The sequence below is a fragment of the Apostichopus japonicus genome, chromosome 13, assembly GCF_037975245.1.
Source record: "Apostichopus japonicus isolate 1M-3 chromosome 13, ASM3797524v1, whole genome shotgun sequence".
NCBI classification, from domain to species: Eukaryota; Metazoa; Echinodermata; class Holothuroidea; order Aspidochirotida; family Stichopodidae; genus Apostichopus; species Apostichopus japonicus.
This window is the reverse complement of record NC_092573.1, coordinates 323,330-345,694: the sequence shown is the minus strand read 5'-3', so window position 1 is coordinate 345,694 and position 22,365 is coordinate 323,330. Positions and strand designations below refer to the sequence as shown.

The window sequence follows — 22,365 nt, the reverse complement described above, 5'->3', positions numbered from 1 at the left end:
CTCTGGTTATGGACCCTTGGGGGAGTTCACTTTTGGACACCATGATTATCCCCTTGAATCAGAATGAAAGTAGTAATTTAGGAACAACTGTCTTGTAATTGAAACACAAAATATCTGAAACAAAGCAAGTGCTACTACATTTTCAGACTGCTGTATTTGGTTAGTCTGTGTAACAAAGAGCACCAAGAGGGCACAGGTCACAAATTTTTAACACAAAGTAGGTTGGGTAAGTGAGGGAAGTGCATGAATAGACTGGAGACAGGTAAGTATCGTTGCAAACCAGTATTAAAGTTTTGGGGACTATATGTTACTGAACACTTTCTAACCTCTTGTCGCTGAGTGCATCTACTGTGTACAGGCTACAGCCCAGTGTTTGTGTCTTGAAACCCTCCAAATTTTAATTTGCCTAAATTCATCTCAAAAGAGCTAAAAGCTGTAGAGAAAAAGGACCTCATATCATATGGATTTGTAGGGTACTTGTCAGCCCTGAAAGATGATTACTGTAAGTCTATCAGGGTTTTAGGTACTACCTACATACTGTAGGTCTGAGTGAATTTTTAATGGAATGTAGATCTAATAGGACTTCAAAAAGTCAGAGAATATTATTTCATGGGATTCTGCTGAAGACATTAGACACTACACTTCAATCGGTGATGAGGATCTAGGCAGTCTTCTTAAACATACACAACATGTACAGAAGTCATCAGACTATGACCGTATTTGTGGGCATGCTGGCACTGTACACTTGCTATTCTCAAGGAAATTGCAGTGAAAACTGCATTATTATATAGTATTCTAAGGTATATTGTATTAACAGGATTTTCATGTTGTGCATTGTTTCAGTAGTCTTTGAAGTAATACTCTCACAGTGTGTATTGTGGGTACTGTGTGGGTAACTGTTATGAATCAACCCTAGGCTAGTGCTATATATAGCATCCAGTTGTGATGTTTATTGTTGAAACAGTGGCTCTATACAGGAGTTTACAGTACATTACCCCTACATGCTTTGTTACTGTATTGCTCCATACCATTGTGTACAGAAGAACAAACATTTAAGTAGATCAAACTATTGTATAGGTCAACCTGATGATCGGTGGTGTAGAATGAAACACAGCATTCTATTTATAGAGCAAAATTTTTAGAGTGATGGAGTTTATGATCCACTACAAACTGTACATGTAAGAAGGAAAAGGCTCATTGCCATCTCATCAGCGCTATCAGTTTGGAGCATGAAGCTCATAATGGGGGGGGGGGGGGGACTCATGTCTGGTTCAGAACAAATGTGATTTGATGAACAGAATTAAAGAGGAAACCAAAATTTTATATTTTCAAATTTCAAAAGTTTCAAAATTTTAAATTAAACTGACTCTCTTTTTGTGTTCAAAACTAATTTTGTATGTTCTTCCTTATTTATTCAGGTTTGAAATGTATTCCTTCATTACTGTAGCACATGGCTAGGATTATTAACCTCTGCCATAGTATTATCTTATCCTCACATTTTATGAGAACATCTTCCTTGAACCTGGAGGGGGAGTGGTGGAGGTGTGGATTGGGAATCTGTGATCATGAAGAATTATAACTAGATACTTTGAGAGCCGTTGCAGAACAGTTGAAATTGTTGCTTAACAGGTGGTCTGTTAAGCCACACCAGTAGTCATGGAAAAATTCATCCGGTATCACTTTGCAAAATGCTATACAAAATGGGCAGATGGTATATATACTGTACAAACTGTGCAAAGATATGTAGCAGTTTTTGTACACAGGTACTGTATCATGTATGTACAGTACTCTGCTCTAAGAGAACGTACATGTATAGCCTTCAACAGTGCTATATATTGTAAAACTTTGAGCACTAAATTATTTACTGTGGCAGTAAGTGTTTCCATTCATGATCACTCCGTCAGTTTTCAAGATGGGTCTTTGTTTGTGTCAGTTACTCATACCCTCACCTGGGCTAACAACTTCCTCCCACTTCAGTGTCTGTTTGGACAGGTTTTTTTGGCTGTCTTCTATTCTTCCACTTCTAATATAGATCTTGTAACTTCATACAGTAGTTCATTACAAGAAGTTTATAAATAGTGTACAGTGCAATTTCGTTTATCGGGAAAACAGGGTGAGTGATTGTAAGAATTGGCCGGCCAGACCTCTTAGGTGTACCGCACAGTCACTCCAGGAGGAGGGGGGGGGGGATAAATGGAAGACGATAAAATATCTTTCATGTTTCTATAAAGGAAACTTTCAGTTTGGACTTCAAAATCTAGATCCTAGGAAGTTACTGTAACCCTTCAAGCCAAGACTGATTTATAACAGAATCATCCTGCAATGTTCCTGACTTACCTAGGTCTCAACATAACTGCTGCAATCTTATTCTAGATAATGTACTGAATCAGTTGTTGCTTTGAAGACTGGTAAAGGTAACATGAAGTACTGTACTGCGCAGTAGATAAAGTTTGAATAGTGAATTTTGTCTACAAAAGAAAATTAAGCCTAGTGAGATGAATTCATGATACCCATGGGAAACAATGAATTTGGTCTGTCGTAAGACTAAGTGATTGATTTATCAGCTCGAAATACTATTTAACTAAAGGTAATCGGAAGATGTGTTTGCATGGAAAAATTTCTGATCTTTTAATTCCCACAATGCAATATTTTTTCCATCTTTCTCATCGGAGTAGATATATATACTTTCAAGTGTTGTGGCCTACTTGTTGGGTTTCAATATTTCCATGTGGTCTGCAGATTCTTTTCCAACCCTGCTTTGTGATCTTGACTCATGGTGTGAACAATTTTGCCGAGTTTCGAACAAAATCCAGCCTGCATTCAGTCGTTAACCTTGTTCCCCTGCCAGAGTACCTTTCCATCATGATTAAATGAGACCACTTTCCATATTTTGCCCATTATTTTTTTTTTCACATGATTGATTTATGTGTTTTCATGTTTTCACAATTTTTTTTTTTTTTTTGCTTTTTTTTTTTTTTACTTTGATGTTGAGTTGCAGATGGTGAATTGTATTCATACTTGTGAGAACAACATCAAACAAATAGTCAACTTCAATAATGTCCTGTCAGTGGAACACTCTGTAAGTTGTCTCATCCCTCCTCTGCCTCCTCCTCCTCCTCCTCCTCCTCCTCCTCCTCCTCCTCCTCCTCCTCCTCACTGCTGCTGAACTCTGCATCCATTTAATTTACACTCATCACTCTATTCCTCAATTGTATGTGACTTATCTTCCTGCACCATCAATTAAAAACATTCCCTTTAATAATACTTACTACCTCATTTCCATTGTTTGTTGTTATTTTTCTATGCTTAATCAGAACACCACCTTTACCCTAAAAAGAAAAAAAGGGGGGGGGGGATAAAAAACTCTTCTGCATTTTTCTTCTTATAATCATTCAATACTATAAAAGGTATATAAAACTATATTTATATAAACTAAGGAGAAAGCAAAGAAAATGACAAGAATTGGGATGGGAGGGAGAAGGGGAAGGGGGGGGGGTTGGTATTAGTAGACAGTCATTGAGTCTAGATAAAATATGAATCATTGACTTCAGTGTTGTCTTGTAGGCTGGCTCTTTCTGTTGTATAGGGCATGACAATATCCTTAAAATTTACTTCGCTCCTCGCTTACCTGTCTCCTCACAACCTTAGCACCTCATTCTACCGTGCCTATAAAGTCCTGGTAAAATAATAACACTGTGCGCCCTCTATGACCGAACCCCCCCCTCGGTCACTCCTCACTACTCATTCTACCATTAAAAGTGTCTTCACGTGAATTTCTTGTGGATATATTTCCCTTGGATTTCGTCTTGGTTTTCTTTAGCGATCTTTGGAAGTTTCTTTCCTCGGATTCTTAGGAGTATGGCAGTCCTTTCCAGCCCGATAAGTATCCTTTTTTGTTGAAAGGGAGGGTTTTGGGGACTGTTTTTATTCCTAGTGCGTTTCCGCCCTTAGGTTTTTTGCGGGGGTAGCAGTTCCGCGAACTGCCTAGGTTTCCCGCCAATTTCCCTTCCCCACGCTATAGGCGTGTCGTTGTATTTTCATGTTCATAGCATGTCTACATTGTATTTCTATTCACGATTTCTTCTTCTATATTTCGCTCTCTCATGTTCTTTTTCAGCTTGTGTTGATTTTGTTAGGCCACTTCGTAGCGTTTTTCGTATTTTGCCGTTGCTAGGTTACGCTACGTACCTCTACTCACCGTTATGTACCTCCCGTTCTCTCCCGTTCTCTTGTTAGTTTGCATTTTTCCGTAAGCTTAAGAGTTAGTCTTTCCTTAATTCGAGCGTTTTAGTTTGTCTCGTAACCAGCTGAAGTTTTTTTTTTTAACTTTTCGATGTTTCGGCCAGGCAGAACCTGGGTCGAACACGATTTGTGCCCTAAGTGTAGAACCTACACCAGACGGGACCCATGCCTGGTCTGCATAAATTTTTCGCCAGCCCAGTGGCACTAGATAGACCAGTGGCTTACGAGTCTAAGAAGCAAGCTTTAGGGCAGGCTGGACTTGATTCCTTAGGCCATCGGCGCCCCAGAAAAAGATATAGGAGAGACAAGAGAGAGAGAGAGAGGAGGAGGGAGAAGTGGTGAGAGAGGTGGAGGAAAGTGGCCAGGAGAGGGCCGAAGGAGAGGTGGAGAGAGAGAGAGAGAAAGAGTACCCCTAACGGTCCCGGCGACGTCCGGTTGATTACGGCCAGAGGGAAGGGCAGGAGCAAGGCTCCTGCCAAGAAAAGACCTCTTGAGAAGAGGCACGGCTCGGCCGGGCTAGAGGCAACGTCTCAGTCCGGGTCGCAGCAAAGAGTACCCCTAACGGTCCCGGCGACGTCCGGTTGATTACGGCCAGAGGGAAGGGCAGGAGCAAGACTCCCGCCAAGAAAAGACCTCTTGAGAAGAGGCACGGCTCGGCCGGGCTAGAGGCAACGTCTCAGTCCGGGTCGCAGCAAGAGAGACCCACGGAGCGCGGGCTACAGGCCACGGAGAGCTCGGGTCCGAGAGAGAGAGTACGACCGAGGGGTCGCTGAAACGGAGCCGGTCCCATAGCAGGCTCCGGGAGCCCGGGTCCGGCGAGAGAAAAAAAAAAAAAAAAAAAAAAATCCCACCGGAAAGGACAGAATGTCTGGGTCGAGGAGTACCGGCGTGGTGGTACCCGGCGTGGTACGCACACAGAGACGGGCTCCGGGAGCCTGGGTCCGGCGAGGCCCCGGGTCCGGCGAGACCCCGGGTCCGGCGAGACTCGAAGGGAAGGCAGAACCGAGGTTTCACTCCAGATCCAAAACCGCCCCCGGAGCCGGGAACCAGAGCTATACAATCGACTGCTGGGTACTCAGAGATTGGCTCCGGAGGGCCCGGGCCCGACGAGAACGGGGGCGCAGGGGCAGAAGCCCGGTCCGCAGATCTCCAAACGGGATCCAAAACTGGTCCCGAAGTCGGGAGCCTACGAGAGTAACAACATTTACAACTGCGACATTTACAATAACATTTACAACTACAACAACATTTACAACGAGATTAACAACTGCTAGGCCCCCAGAACGGGGTAGCAGGTGCAGAAGCCCGGCCCGCAGACCCCCTAACCGGAGCCGCGGCCGGTCCTGAGGCCGGGAACCGACGAGATTACCAATGCCGGGCCCCCAGAACGGGTTAGCAGGGGCAAGCGCCCAATCCGAAAAGAGAACCAGCCCCGAGCCAGGTTCCCACGGCAAAGGGAGAAATACTTATCCCCAGACACCGAACACAGACATCGGTGCCGAGGAGCGATCGCAACCCACGGGCCAGCCCGGCCGCGACACCACGATCAATCCCAGACCAAAGAATGGAACCTGATTTGTTCCCCGGCAAGGACGACCTGGTTTGCAGAGCGTCGGGCAGCCTGTCCGGCCTAGACGACGAGGTCGACCCCTAGATTTCGGGGTTACAGAGGACGGTTACTCCCGCTTCCCAGAATAGGGGGAGTGTCCCCCCCCCCCGGAACTAGCAGCTTGAGCGGCGACGACAGGTTCGAATCATTTGCGGAAAAACACCGCTACCACTACACATCCCAAATGTGTGTTTATTTATCGAGTACCTGCAGACACTCATGGGTCATATTCTCCTCGCTAATTATACTCCTCTCTAATCATAATTCATCGCCATTTGCCTAGGTTAAAATCTTACTTGTGTTTAAAAAACACTGTCGTTTAAAACACTGGTGAACCCACTTCCAGAACAGGTTAAAATGCGTAAGACAGGGGTTTCAAATCGGTTCTCATGACGTACAGTATTCCGTTTACTTTAAAACCTTGGCAAACTGCTAGGAAGAGAACTTTCTCGAGACTTGGCAAAGTGCCAGGAAACATAACGCTCATAGATCCTTGGCAAACTGCCAGAAAAAAAGGTACAACGTGGCACATTTGTTAAGAGAGGAGGGGGGGCCAAGCAGCCACCTGGCGTGACACGTGTAAGCTCAATTTTACTGCAACGAGCTATCGACTACGTGAGCAATCCTATGGAATAAGCCTTTCTTCCTATTTCTTTGGTGAATTACCAAGACAAACGCGTTAGTAAGTTGAAAAAGGGGTAGGATACAACCCCCAGCAAGTTACAAGCGCTAACACGCTCCGAACATACAGCATGCACTTCATGAATAATGTTCGATGTTCCGACATCTTAAGCAGAGTTGCATTTCGTAGCACCTGATGGCCTAGTCTTGACTAGCCTAGGCGCTAGGTGGTTTCAATAGGAAGCTGGAAACCTTTACTGCACTACGAAATGGACACATCTCGACAGGAAGAGATTTGAGAAGTAACGGGTACGTTATCATAACATTCAATACGTGTTTAGTACGTTAAATGTGGTGTTGATAAAACGTTGACATAAGATGTCTATGAGATATTACGTTATATTAATGTTATATTAATGTCTTAACGGAAATTGTTTTGAAATAATAGCCCCTAAAGGGTTTTGGTAACATATTTCTTACACCTCTAATAACGCTATCATAGCAAAAGACTAAACATTTAGTAACGCCTTTGTGTTTGCTGAGTAACTCCCTGGACTCCGTTACACAGCCAGGATTTATGAGGTGGAATTTCTACAAACCCACCCTACACATCCCCTGTTGGGAGTTTGTTTCTGGTGAGTAGGGCTGTAGCTTAGTTAGCTCAGTGGTTAAACCCGGTGCCTTCCAATCAAAAGGTCCCCGGTTCAAGTCACCCCAAGATTAATGTATGTTGTCCAGTTACAGAGCTGTGGACAATTCATAGTCATGGACATTAAAATATGAATGTACGAGACTGACTTTGGTCAGCTTGCGGCTTTGATAAGCCAATGAGGCTTCTTCACAAGTTCCTACTTGCAGGATGATCTAAACTACATACACAAATACATACATATACTGTAGTTGCAAAAGCCACATAGCAGCAGTAGCATTGATTAAGACTCTGATGAAGCAAACTATCCATTCAGTACTCAATTTTTGGAGAGCACTGTGGTCAAGCGGTGTAGGCAGTGTACTGGTGATCTAAGGCTTGCAGGTTTTAGTCCTGGCCAGATCATTCTGTTGTTTCCTTGGGCAAGGCACTTTATCTCCATTGCGTCTTTCCATCCAGGAGGGATTTCTCTCTGTTTAACAGGTTATTGTTGACCAGGGTAATATTGCTAGCGCCTCTGGCTTCGTTATCGATAGATAGGCCGGCGCAGTTCAACCCTCAATATTATTATTAATATTATTTTTCATGGAAATAACCTCCATTAAACCTCCCTACAGGGTACAGCTTAGGTCTACATCATCAAGGCATTACTTTTCTTCAGAGGTTTTCTGATTGCAACTGGTTGATAACTAAAGGGGTCATCAGCAGTACTGTGGTACTGCATTCAGTATTGCGAGGGCTGCTGTACTGCAGGCGCTAACAAGGTCATCATACAGGCCACTGTCCTTGACTTCTTTAGCAGCATATACAGAGAAACCACTTTCCTGCACCACAGTGGCGTCAGCAGGGCAAAGGATCGGCCCCAACACTCTATTTGCAAAGATAACCAGGTTTCATGTACTTCCGCCTCGCTCTCAGGACTCCAGGGCAGAGAGATTGTGCCGTCTGGCATGGGAGACCCTCACCACAGCTGCAGAATCTGGCACGGCCCTATGGGTCTCCCATATAGCCAGAAAGGAGAGTGTGAGGGCCGATGCTCTGCCCAGGGGACAACTCGACCCCGACGAGTAAACCCTTCGCAAGGAATATGCGGTAGGTTTTTCCACATGCTCGGCATACCTCGGATAGACCTGCTTACGACAAAGGGCAACAATGGGCTGCCCATCTTTTGTAACAGGCGGTCCCACCTGCAGCCTTCCACATAGCGCCAGGTCCCTGCCTCGAGACGGACCAGAGGTTTAAATTCTTCCCCCCCCTTTTTGGCATGATCAGCCAGATACTGAGGAAGATTCGCAGCTCCAAGGGTAAACTCATCCTAGTGGCTCCCTCCGGACCCCGGGTCCCAGGCCGCAGGTCCCACACGCAGGCCCCAGACGGGGACGCCTGGTTTTCCAGACGGCTCCACGCTGGGCATTAGCCCAGACATTGACCAGCTCACCAAAGGCATGGCTAATCGCCGTCCACGAGTCAGACAGTTAGCCCCCTCTGCGGGGCTCTCAGCAGTGCTACATGCCCTGGCAGGGCCGCTGTACGAATCAACGGGGAACGCTTCCCTGGCTGCTCTTACAAAGAAAACACTCTTCGTCATTGCGGTAGCGTCAGCGTGAAGGAGTTACCTCCAAGCCCTAACAACCAAACAGAACCACATCAGATTCGAGGGCCATGGGGCGAGGACGGTTCCAGACCCGTCCCCTATTGCCAAGAACCGGGCCTTGACTTTCTTGCCCGGGGACATTTTCTTTCCGGAAATCAAAACCCTTTCATCAGTGGCTGAGGACAAGCGATGGTGCCCAGTCAGGGCACTGAAGTGGTACTTAAACAGGACAGAGAAGTTGAGACAAACAACCTCCCTTTTCATCCTGCCACGACCACCTTAAACAGCAGCCGCCAAGGATACCCTATCCCGATGGCTAGTAGAGATGATCCGCCTGTTCACGATGGGGGGATACCCGGCCAAGAGATCACAACATCAGTGGGGCCTCGGCTTCCACAGCTCTCTCTGCCGGTATCCCGATACAGGACATCCTCAAGGTGGCAGCGTGGAAAACACCAACTACGTTCGTCGCCTGTTACTTACCTGACACTCTACACGCCGAGTCAGCTTTTGGTAGCGCGGTGATGCGAGGTCCGGTTGGTACTTGGTCCCACCCCTCGGGCCTCCCACCATCAGGCAGTGCCACTCGGTGCTAAGGTTGTGAGGAGACAGGTAAGCGAGGAGCGAAGTAAATATTCCAAAACTTACTGGTTTGGATATTTACGAGTGACGAGCTTACCTGTCTCCATTCCCGCCTCCCTCCCCCGAGGGGGTGGGACACAGCCGGATGGGGGAGCAGTCGTTCGACTAGGCTCACGACTCCAAGCACATCACCAGATAGACAGAGCCAACAACTACTAAGAGTCACCGGCCAGGTCTATGGGTGAAGGTAACTTTGCACCCTGTGTTTTTCATAGGCGTACTCACCTAAGTTGTCTTAGGGTTAGCAAGCGTTGGGCCTTTACAGGATGAGGCTCCTTGTTAGGAAAAAGGGGTAGTTTCGCCTGCAGTGCTCAGGAGAGTGTCCCCCCCCTTACCCGCTGCGGCGGGGAGGATTACACTCTCCCTGCTAGGTAGGCATCAGTGCCTTTGGTCAAGGGCTCACCTTTGAGAAGTTTAGTCGACGGGAGTCCTTGGGGGTGGCCAGAGGATTCTGGCCACCCCTATTTCGGTGACCGTGAGGCCACTTTTAAGGAGTGGTCTCATGAGTAGTGAGGAGTGACCATGGGGGGGGTTCGGTCATAGAGGGCGCACAGTGTTATTATTTTACCAGGACTTTATAGGCACGGTAGAATGAGGTGCTAAGGTTGTGAGGAGACAGGTAAGCTCGTCACTCGTAAATATCCAAACCAGTAAGTTTTGGAATTATTGTCCCCAGGCCCCAGCTCAAAATTATTCTCGTTTTTATTTCCTTGAAAACTATCATGTCTATTCTCAGCTCAAAACTATTTTCAGTCAAAAAGTCAAGATAAGTATTTATCCCTACATCTAACGTAAAATTCAGTAGCATTAGTAGCCACTTATTGAGTTGATTTGAATGAATTTTTGAGTACTGTGCATAACTGAAACCTCATAACACTGCATGTCAGTAAAACCTGTATCACAGTCAAATTTTCAATTTCAAATAAACGAAGTGGTTATTTATTTTTCCACGTTAGTAACTACCGTACTAATTATGAAAATGTGGTTGGATGATGAAATGTTGAGGATCGAATCAAATTGAAGTTTGCTCAGCAGTCTTCATACGGTAAACAGGTTACAAGGAATATTTAGGAGTGTTTTGTAGTTTGGTCAGTTGCAATGGTTATTTTAGTTATATTTAAATATCTCAAATATATATGTGCTAATATAATATTGGTTTGGTAAAATTTATGATCAAATGCAAAAAATTACTTAAAGATGTCTTTTTATGAGGGAATTTTTCACTTGTTTGAGACAGATTTGAAACACTATTCTTGACAACTGCTTCTTACAGTTTGCTGAGCTAGAGCCCATACGGTAGATTAGAGAGAATTAAAAAGTCTCAATTCCCAGATCTTCATTTGATTAAAAATTTGTAGGTTGGGTTGAAATTGCTGACAATATTCAAAAATACCTGAATAAATAACATCAGTTTGTTTATTTATTAGCCATGCTTTTGTGCACAGTGTGCATGCATGCTAGTACCTACCATAGTCAGAGTTACAAGTACAGTACTTCTTCTTACCTACACACATTCTTATATGTTGACTATTTACAGAAGTACATCAATAACTGAACTAAGCATACACTTTATACAGTAAACAGTATATATCCTAATGCTACCGTGTTAATGCATCTTGACTGCATGACATTTCAAGTTATTAACATTCCATGTGCTCACATACTATAGATGGAGCCATTTTACCAATCTACTGTCAGCATATGTATTTCTCGTCTAGAAATCAGGGCCAAGTGTACCATACTGTAATGCCAGATGGGCACTGGACCAGGGGCCCGGATCTACAGTAGGGGCCCCAAAAACTACTTTAGAAGACAAAAAGGGGGGAAAACTGGTGTATTAGAACCAGTTCATAGAATATCGTAAATTAATGATTTTTTTGGGGGGAGGGGTTGTCTCTTCAGTCATGAGCAGTCATGAGTAAATAATACATCAGTGGTAATCAATGTGAATGAGAGTTTTGTACCATGCACCTCACTGTGCATAGGATTGAAATTTAACACAGTGCCTTTGTCTTGGTTACCGTGTTATCAGTTTGGAGACTGAAAATTTACATGCCTAGCCCTGAGCCACAAAAAAAAGAAAAAGAAAATCCCTGCTATGTCTGCATGTCTAACCATGTTTGAGAATAATATTAGAATTCCTTTCAAATTTCAAAATGTACTGCATAAATTTGTTATTAATTAGCACACTGATAATCTTCATGTTTTGTTTTGTTTCCAGTGTCAAGGATACTCTGAGATATTGTAGGAGGTTTATTGAAAGTATTCTTCACTGGGAGAATGATTTCATAGTTTTAGTTTGAAACCTCGCTTGTGTAGTTTAGTCAATGTTCATTGTAAGATTAGTGTTATTTTTGTGTACAGTATACACAGCAGGGCCACACTTTTGAACCCATAATACTGTTAATGTACAGTAGCGTCTGATTAAGTGCCAAAGACCGAAAGTAACTTCTGAATTTGATAGCATAATCTGAGAGGTACTGGAGTCAAAATCCTTTGGAGGGTAACAGTGTATGTGCAGCACTTAAAATAGAGATACATGAAAATCACCGATCCAAATTGATCTGAGTACATAACAGAATGAATTTTGAATTATAATGTACTGTAAGTTACACATACTGAAAAAAACAAAACAAATAAACAGACCAATAGACAAACAATAAGATAAGCTGCTTTTAAAATGAATAGTATTGAAAACTCCCAATGGTGGATGTGGGTGTATATCACTATGAAAAAATTTGTCCACGATAAAAAGCGTCAGTGATAAAATATGAATTCAACATTTACCCTTTCGTTAACCTTCGTTGAGGGAAACCATTGAAGAAGATACAATAGATCTTAGTTTGATCAGTTATATATATTGACTTACATGAATATTCCAACAAGGTTGGTTCGATGGAGATGGCGGTTTGGGGGGGATATTTTTCATTTGTATTTAGACGGTGCAAAATATTTTTCTTTACAATTGTTCCATAAATTAGTTTATATTGATCCGGATTAACCACTGGTAAAGTTCAATTCAAGGCATTATATCTAGATTGTGTGCAAACCTCAGTACCCGAAAATAGGTTTAACTTAGTGCAGACGTTTAAAAGTGAGTGAACATGTCTGAGTTACTCTTGTAACCATTACTGCCTTGTGATGAATGTTCTTGGCCTCCCACTACAATACAGTAGCTCCTAATTTTATCAGCAGAAAAAAATTGGATTCTCTGATGCAAAAATAACCCCTAATTATACTTTCCATTCCACTAACCCTCAAAATGCTGTTAGTAAAAAAAAAAAAAAAACAGGAAAAAGAAACAAAACAAAAAAACCGAAAAAAGACATGTAGGTTTCCTTGGAAACCAAATGCAAAATTATGGCGCTAGGTTCTTTGGAAATAAATCGTGTTGTTAGCATGTTGCTAGCCAAATTTTCATACATGTGTGAGTTTAACAGACTACATTAAAATTTTACATAGTAGTACATGCAGTATGTACGTGTACAATTTAGCAGAGAAAGTAATTACTGCATGTGAGTTATATTTTTATATTTATTTATTCTTTTTTGGGGCGGGGGGTAATGTTGCCTTAACAGCAGCTATTCATGCATAGTGCAAAACCTGGCAAGGGCTTGTTTTTTCTTCAGTAAACTAGTTGTATATTTGTTGGAGAGTATATCTTGGTTTTTAAAATGTGTTTCATCATTTCTGACCATCAGACTACCCTAGAAGGTCAGCTCCGATTGCGTTATTTCAAAAAAATGTGTACAGTATGTATATTATGACATTCAATGATACTGGTCCTTTATGAAGCATGATAGACTTTATAAATTAGTGTCGTGCCTAAAATGCACGCACACACTTACACACACAATGTTCAGAGCTCATTGAAGTAAAATTACTGTAAGTTGTCATGGTGGCACCAACAAACCGTATTTCACGGGCAAGTCGGGCGAGGCTTACATTTTAATTTTGTATGTGTATATACATATATATGGAGTAACAGGAAATTTATAGCTGCATAGGGCTAAATATATATACTGTACTGTAAGTCCATTTCCACGGACTGTCATAGATTGTAGAAGGCAGGTCGTAACCATGTATCATGACTTCATAAAGCACTCACCCTCGGGAGCTAGCTTTTTGAAATTAAGTAGTAACTGTGGATTGTCATGTTGCGAGTAACCAACAGTATTTCATGAAAGTGAATCAAAGGCTGTTAAACTTGAATCTTGATATCCGATATTTTTAGATCCCAACATTGGCCGACATTGATCCAGTACCTATAATAAAAAATAAAAAAAGATTCACTTAGCTGATTAAATATTTTCTTGAACTCTACAATTATGGGCCCAAGTCTTAATAATTTGTAAATTATGATCACTGTAGGTAATTAGTTGGACATCTTATTTTTACCAAGTGCTATACTCTCTGCATAATGCAGACGTGATGTGCATTATCAGACAGGAAGTGAGGGATGAAGAAATTCCTCGCACCAAAACTATAGTACGATGTGGCTACATATTAGTTTTATTTTGTGAAATCGGGTGATAAAGTTAACACAGAACATAGAGGTTATAAGTGAGCTTGATACCTGTAATTATGTGATATCTATCAGAAAGTTAAAATCTTTAAAATATAAGTCAATTTTATATGAGATGAACGAAAAGCTGCAGCAGCTGCAAGAATCTTAAGCAGCTATGAGGGTGAATCAATAAAAGACAGAGATTACAGTATGTCTAAATAACCTGCAGTGCCTATTATGTGTAACTACAGAAGAGCGTAAACAGTCATGTCTTTCTCAGACCAGCTGTAGAATGCTGCAGCTCAGCTGTCAGTTGCTGCAGCCCCTTTCAGCATCCCACTTTTGACATTGTATCCAAAAGGCGATGAAAACAAAGCTTCAACGGTAACATACAGTATATTAAAGTCTCACAAAACATACACACTTGAAGAGCAAACTACTGTACAATAGTGTTGTTTCAAATTATCGATACTGTACCAAGAAAGTTTTGCGTGTACAGTATGCTGTACACTGTACAGTAGTTCAAAATGTCCTAAATGTTTCAAAAACAAACAGTAAAGCAATGGAGTTGTATTAACAGACAACATTTTGGATCAAATCTACAGTAATTACATTTCAATCAAACTATTTGGTTGAAATGAAGTAAATTAAAGACAGATATTAGCAGACATACTGTACTGTACGTCCAACTGTGATCATATTTTCACCATCTCCATCTGCTATAATTATGTATCTCTTTGTCTATTAATCTATTTTAATAAACCTAGACATTTTTTACCCTATAAATGAGACTTGATACCGTTAATAAACAGCAATAGTGATAACCTCTCAATATCAATTTTCACAAATGAGAAACTGAGAAAGTTGCTTTGACCATTTATGTACATGATGTGATGTACAGTAAGATAAATGAACATGCTATGTGGTATGTACTGTTTACTGCACATATGTGCACCCATATCATGTACTGTACAGTACAGTATGTGTGCAGCACTCTAAGCAGAAATTTGATCAATGTGTTGTCCCAAAGGGTACATTTATAAATACATACTGTACATTAATATGTGTTTACACTGTTCAGTCTACAGTCACTTTACTGTGACAATCCCAATCAATTGGCTTTTCGTGGATGTGAGTGAGGGAAGCTTTATCAATCTGTTTGCTACTGTGTGATTGTCTGTTATAAAGTACATTGGTTGGTATTAATGCTGAAGGACTGTGCAACGTTTGTTTATTTTACTCATCAAAAGTAGATTGCCATGTCAGTCTACCTTCCAGTAGCTGATGAAATTGCTCTATATCAATACATCACTCTGCATGCTTTAATACCTCATTCTCTGATCAAGAAATAGAAAATTTCACCAGCTCCACCCCAATACACAATGTAATCTCTGTTGTTCAATGTGTAACTTCTGTCCTTGATCTCAAGCATCTAACATATCGAACAGACTTAGGCAACATTTTGTGCTGGTTTTGAATAAAGTGTGTGAGTTTATCAAGGGAAGTTCCCGGGACAGACTGTGAAGTGTCTGCATGAGACCTCTTTTACAATTAAATTCTATTTTTAGGATTCTGAATTAATTTGCAGTGTAAAGAGACTCAGAGAAGGTACAGTAGGAGGAATTTTAGACCTGGCATTGTACTGACTGTGACAAGTTTGTCTTTGACGTACAGATAGCATCATTCATACATGCTATGCATACTGTACAGTAGTAATATTCACACACTTAAAGGACGACGTCAGACACAAAATTAGCTTTGATATGTTGTAGACAGTTACTAAAACACACTGGGCTAATGTATCAGTCCAGGTTGTATTTCTATAACACTTAAATTATTGTTTGAGAAATTACCTTTAACCAGGTAAGTTTCATCCAGTAAAGCTGGACTATTTAGTCTAACAAACAGATCATTCAGACAGTTCCACAGATGCAACACCATACTCAATGGTAAATCAAAACAAGTCTTATGGCCCCATGACATTTTTAATATTAATACATTACAAATTTGTCAAGGATAAATGGTGATGAATTTCATCCAAGGGTGCTGTTGTTTATATGATGTTAAAAAAACATGTGTTGATTGAGTTATTAGAATTTATGAGACAACAAATTCACATTTACAGTTCGGTCTACCCTGAGGAATCAGCGGCATCAAAAGGAGCATTCTAGATATATGTAGCATAGTTTAAAGGTGAATTTCTTGAAAATCCCATTAGCTATATAGAAACTTTACTAGCAGTGAAAATGTCCTTTTTTCGTGGACGTTCAAGACAAAAAAAAGAGAATCAAACGCAACCGTCATCATTAGTCTGTGCTGTAGATATGCTTGTGATATAACCTTTCAAAATAGCTAAGAAAAAAATCTCATGCCATTTGGGAGATATAACAGTTTCAGTATTCCTTGAATTAACTTGAATGGTTTAATGTTTTCTTCTCTATTCATCACAAATTTTATTTCTTTACGTAGAGGTGAATTTTTGCAAAATGATTCATATAAAAATAGACTTTCTTACCATGACACAATATTGGCACGGGTTTTTAACGTCAACGCTGCCTACCTGCACCTTTAAAACTGTGAAATGGCAAACAACATAAAAGGGTACAACTACTGTAGTAGTGGCACTTCACTACTTACTTACCTGTCTCCTCAAAAACAAACTGCTTCCACACTCTACCATCTCTACAGTGACCCGGATTTCTGACTAATGAACTCAGCAACATAATGAAGGCTGGTTACAGCATGTTAAATTCATGTAGACAGCTCTATAGAGTATACAACTAAACACTTTGGGTGGTAGGAATGAGGAGGATGTACATAATTAAGGTTAACAGGGGGTGACCAGTCAACAGAGGAGGTCAGTGTCAAAGGTTACCAGGTCACAGATAGACATGGTACGGTGGCGAGGGTGCTGTTGTTGTCAGGAGACAGGTAAGCTCATCGCTCATAAATATCCAAACCAGGTACGTTTTGGAATATTTCGTTAAGTTGCTCATCACAGTCGCGTCATCGCATCATCTCGATCGAAAAAAAGCTTAAAGTGATAGGTAGAATAGGTTTGAGAATCACAGAATGTTAGGGTGGTGGGTGCGGGGGGTTGAGGGAAAAATGGTATAAGAAAAGAATTTCCAAGTTCTCTGTCTGAGATTTGAAAAAACCTCATCAAATGTCAAGTAATTCATCTTGCACCATGTCTTTTCTTTCATATACTGTACAAGTATATACAGTACAGTATACATCTAACTCTTTTAATTCTTTTAGTCTCATATATACTTTTATTTTAAAGTTTCTAATGCGATATCATTTTTGTTTGTTTACACAAGATAAAGTCACATGCACTGTACATCTACATATCAATATTGTTCTTCGATGCTGGCTGCAGTGCCAGCTGTTGGGATCTCTAGGAAGCACAAGGAACCAAACATTTGTTATAGTCTGCTGTTAGTAATTAACGACATTGATGTAAAGTTTTATCCTTCGCTTTTCATCAAGGAGTCACGTGTACAGAACTGTGCATTAGGTAGCAATCATTCTACTTAAATGTAGCAATAATGTTGAAGATGTCATTTGATCTCACACACTTGTAGAATGTATTGTTGCTTATAACTTATTATTACATATTAAAAGTAACTGAAAATTTTGAGCCTTCCAATGATAACAAATCAAAATCCACAAATCATTGTCTTTTTGGGAACATATCTTGATTTCAGTAAGTTTGACTTAATTGAGTTTTATTTCTGTACTATCAAATTATGGCTGACCAAGTAGGGATCTTATGTGTTTACGAACCACAATTCTTACCTGTCTCCTACCACACTAACGCACATTCCTAGTCTACCAAGACGCCACTGGTATAATTTTAGCACTGCGCCCCCGGTGACCTCTCCAGGGGAGTTTTGGGGTTTTAGTCACTGAATATAAAATTTCATATTGGTACGAAGTGAGTGCACTGATGTACCTGTACCCAGTAGTGAAATAACCCACAACCTATCTACTGTATGTAACATGTTACCGTACCATCAGCAGTAAATTATGAACATAATGAAACATAATTTGAATCACCTATCAGTTCTATACTTTACAGTACCTTCTACTAAAAGTACCCCACAACCCAGATGGTCCTTTCTCTCTCAGTGTTGGGTAGAGGATCATGTTGATACTGAACACTGACTTAATATCGGTTCCATACACATCCTTCTGGTAGGGATCGATAGATTTTGAACCATTTTGGGAAAATGACAGAGAATGTGTTTGATCTGTAAGGTATCTCTCATCATAGAAATATTGGCATAAATTTTTTTCCAATATGTTGTACTGTGATCTTACACAATACGTTATTGATGATGAATGTGAGGTTGGGTTAAAGTCATCCAGCTACGATGAAAGCAACTCCCTCTACAGACGTTACCCAGAAATCTCAACTTTTGGCTTCTGTCTTTTACTTTTAGAGGGAAGGTTGTGGAGTGCAGTATATAACAGGATTCACAAGGTTATATATTTATTTGCACATCGTTTTTAAATGCTCTGCTCTCTTCTTTCACAGGGAGGACATTTCTTAGATGACAAAAATGGCAGTGGAAGAGACAGAGTACATCGAACACAGAGGAAAGGTCACCATATGAGACATATATCCTTGCAATACACTTCATTAATATTATGCAATGTAGATAGCTGCATTTCTGTATTATTAGCTGAAAATGTCAGGGTTTCTTTTAAGTCACAGAACAGTATTGTACAAGTGTCAAGGGTTTCATTTCAAGTTTCTTACTCTTTTGAAATTTCAGGCTTCTACTATGTTTAGTTATTACTATATAATTGTAATTGTACATGGAAAAATTAATTTTTTCAAACTCTATGAAAATAACACCTTTTTCTTGCATCACAGCATTCCGTAAACTGTAAAGCACAAGAAGAAGGAAAGGGGAGGGGAAGGGGTTGGAGGAGGATGGTGAGTGAGTGAGAAAGAAGGAATGCTCAAGTGGTCATCAATACCATGTTGAGCAAAATTAATTTTCTACTGAAATGTAAGGAATCTCCATGCTTAGTAAAAATCCATCATTCCTTCTATTTCTTTGTGACCTTCCTAAATGGCTGCGATGACTATTAAAACAATATATCTCATTTCTCTACCTTGCCCTTTCTATCTTCTTCTTCATCTTCTTTTTCATCCCCAAAGATATTAATAGCTAGCGAATTTGAATATAAGAAATGCCAGTTTCAAATGTCAGTAGTTGAGTTTGGAAACCGATGGGCTTAGATTAAAATTTTGCTTATTCCCCTAGTTGAATTAATTGGCCTGTCACAGATCAGTTTGGTAGGGGGGGAGGGGAAATAAATAAGACTATCAAAATGTTATCAACTAAAATTAGAAACCATTATCATGATTTTAATATTTTTGCACCTGTAATTAGGAATGCTCCTTTGCTGATTGGTTCGAGACCGGGACCAACTGACAAATTTTCATGTATGTTGATGGGATGGACACGTCGCCATAAATTGAATAAATTTTACCCTATATGTGGTGCAGGTAGCATTTACCATTGAAAGTTATTTAAAAATTTATTTGAGAGCTTGATGAATACCCATTGTCAGTTTATTTCACACTAACCGTGTTAAAAATGAGAGGCAGTGGATTGAACCATCCTCTTTCTGTACACCTACAGTAATTATGTATCATCTTATTGAGTCAAGTTCAGTGAAGGTCAGGGAGTGGCTAACACTGTGTACTAGTACAGTAATATAACGATGAGATGGATCGGTAGATAGACCAAGAAGAAAGATAACATGTTTTGCAGTAATGTCAGAGTTTTACCATCTTTCTCCCTTTAACGATGCTAAGGGTCTATGGAGGTTCTGTGTAATTACTTAGTTGATGAGGTCATACATTACATCAAGGTGAATTTTCAATATTTTCCACATAGTCATGTCACAATTGTTTTTCTTTCTTTTCTTTTACCATCTTCATAGTCTTCATGAATATAGATATGATGAAACGTCAAACAGTAATGTACAGTAATGCAGAGAGAGAGAGAGAGAGTATAATCCAAACATTTGGATACATCTACAGTACCGCTCACGTATAACTGGACATGTGTACGCGCACAGAATCGTATAAACACGTATAAACACGTACACTCGCGTATAAACTCGTTGACAAAGAAATTGCCGCGTAGAGGCCGCGTAGACACCGCGTATAATCCCTCTACGAGTTTATACGCAGGAAATGCTATTGTGCTCAATGAATAGGGATTAAAGTCGCCGAAAGAGTTAGTGAGATGTTTAAAACAGCCGTTTCTTACATCGTAGTTTAAGAGGTGATATTCACTTTGCAGCGAAGGGGACGAAGGTAAAGTGTTTGATGGCATAGAATTTTTTTTGTTAATTGGGTTTCTATTCAGTGTTTCTTTCCCCGACTTTATTTTTCAGTTGTAGAGGTTCTGTTCCACGGAGGATTAGTTTACTTTGAATAGTTGTCAACATTTGGAAGAAATAATAAAGTATTACTAAGCGTTTCTTTGTCAATTTTTATTTAATTTACCGTTGGTTCGTTGGAATGAAAAGAAAAAATTCCACCGAACAACTTTGAAGCAGGGCCGGTTAAAAACAAAACATGTTTTTCGCCCGCACAAGGGGCCTCCTTTTTCCTGAATCCCCGGGTGTCTATTCGGATTACAAGCAATCTAAACTATCATTAAATAATATTTTGTAAAGGAAGCAACGTATTCCGAACTAGTATTAAAGCAATGAAAAGAAAAAATAATGGCCGCCCGTTTTTTTTCAGATTTCGTACGAGAAACATTATTTTATTTGAAAAAAAAGAACAACTCAAACGTATGGTAATTTTTTGTCGCAAGAAGTGTGTTATTGGAAAATATGTATTGAAAGAGGCAGAGAATTTGCCGCAAAACGGCGGACCTTTCATATGAAAATATGTAAACCTTCATTGAACATCCTGTTCTCCCTCAGTTGATTTGAGTAGGCCTAGGCCTATGCTAAAACAAAACTTTGAACAAAAAAAGAGGTGTTACGTAAAAAAACTTATACTTCTTAGAATGTAGGAAAACAGTTTCCAATTGCATGACTTTTTCCCTTGAATGTCCGTTTGCCAAATAAAAAACATTTAGGATCCACAGACTGATTGGCCATGACAAAAGTGTTCGAGCACAATTTAAAATGGCGCTAAGATGCTTACCAGCTCCATTCAACTTGACATTATAAGAACCAGTTGTAACCGAACATCAGAAGAGTAAAATCCACGTATTCCAACAGTAAGTTTCATTTGAGGTTTTTGTTTTCCCATGTCATGCGTACTAAAACGTGATCACCAAATATCCCAACTGCAGGTGCGCGCGCGGAATATTGACTACCCTGGAAATCTAGGTCATGTCCTGGTTTCTGCTCACAAGCCTGACACCTGTTAATTTGCATTCCATTCTGACCTAACAAGGAGTTGTTACAACCCTGGCAAACTGCCAAAAACGTGCGACACTATATTAACCCGTCTCGTAAGAGAGGAGGGGTGGCCCAAGCAGTCTCCCAGGTACCTTGCTTAGCGCGTGTGAGCTCAACCTTTGCAGCAACGAGCTTTACCCTGGATTCCTGGAAGTACAATTATGTTCGTGAGATTTTACGCCCTGGGATTTGTTTCTCAATGTGTTCAAATTTTGCGAATAACATTTCCTCATTGTCAAAAACAAACTTCGATAACCATTGAAGATAAAAAAAAGGAAAATAACCGGACGATTGAACGGTGAGAAAAAATACACTTAACGTAGGGGTAAAACGTTCGTAACATTTGCATATTACTAGTACTTTCAGATGTTTCCGACTTTTTAAACTGTTACATTTCGTGGCGCCTTGTGTGTCTGGTAATGGCGGTACGTTCGGCGTTATCAATAAAAAGCTTAGCAACTTTTAAGGAGCTACGGGAGTGACATGTTAAAACGTTGAAATTATTTTTTTTTAAAAAGTTCAATTCGTATCTCCGTGCTACATATTAAACATTAAACATTTTCGGTTGTGTCGGCAGGAGGTAAAATTTAAAGTAACGATGCTGTAGTGTATTTATATTCGTTATTCAGTCTGGGATTTATTGGATTACTTCATGTGTACCGTTGTTTTGAAAATATTTTGTGCGACGTTTTGAGCCTAGGTAAAACGATATTTTTGTTGAACGGAAGCCACTTAGAACCAGGATAAGATATACCGATGGCTATTATCATCAATATGTCGATATTTCTCTTATTTCATGTTACTGCTCCCCACTCCTTCTGCTTGAATTTTTGTTTCAAAAGGTAAAGAGTTATTGTACATTGAATGCTTTTGTCAAAACATGACGTTACTTCAATATATTTCTTCGCAGCAATTTTGTGTTCAAAGTTGTATCACCTTTGACTTTGTTCAAATCATTAATTCACCTTACACGATTTTTCAACACTTTCTGAATGGCCAGGCCTATGTACTTTCAATATAACATACCAGCAATGGCCCTTGTGAAAAAA

The 22,365-nt window shown here is 40.4% G+C and overlaps 1 protein-coding gene across 2 annotated transcripts in view; it reads left to right on the top strand.

The window, feature by feature from the left end:
* Positions 1-22,365, top strand: part of LOC139978267 (CREB-regulated transcription coactivator 1-like) — a 92,741-nt gene that overhangs the window by 21,248 nt on the left and 49,128 nt on the right. Inside the window, exons 3-4 of one of the 2 annotated variants that reach the window (XM_071988306.1) lie at positions 2,999-3,079; positions 18,408-18,491. In XM_071988306.1, the coding sequence (XP_071844407.1) occupies positions 2,999-3,079; positions 18,408-18,491 (165 nt within the window). The remainder of the gene's footprint in view (positions 1-2,998; positions 3,080-18,407; positions 18,492-22,365) is intronic. The other variant, XM_071988307.1, reaches the window with a different exon arrangement.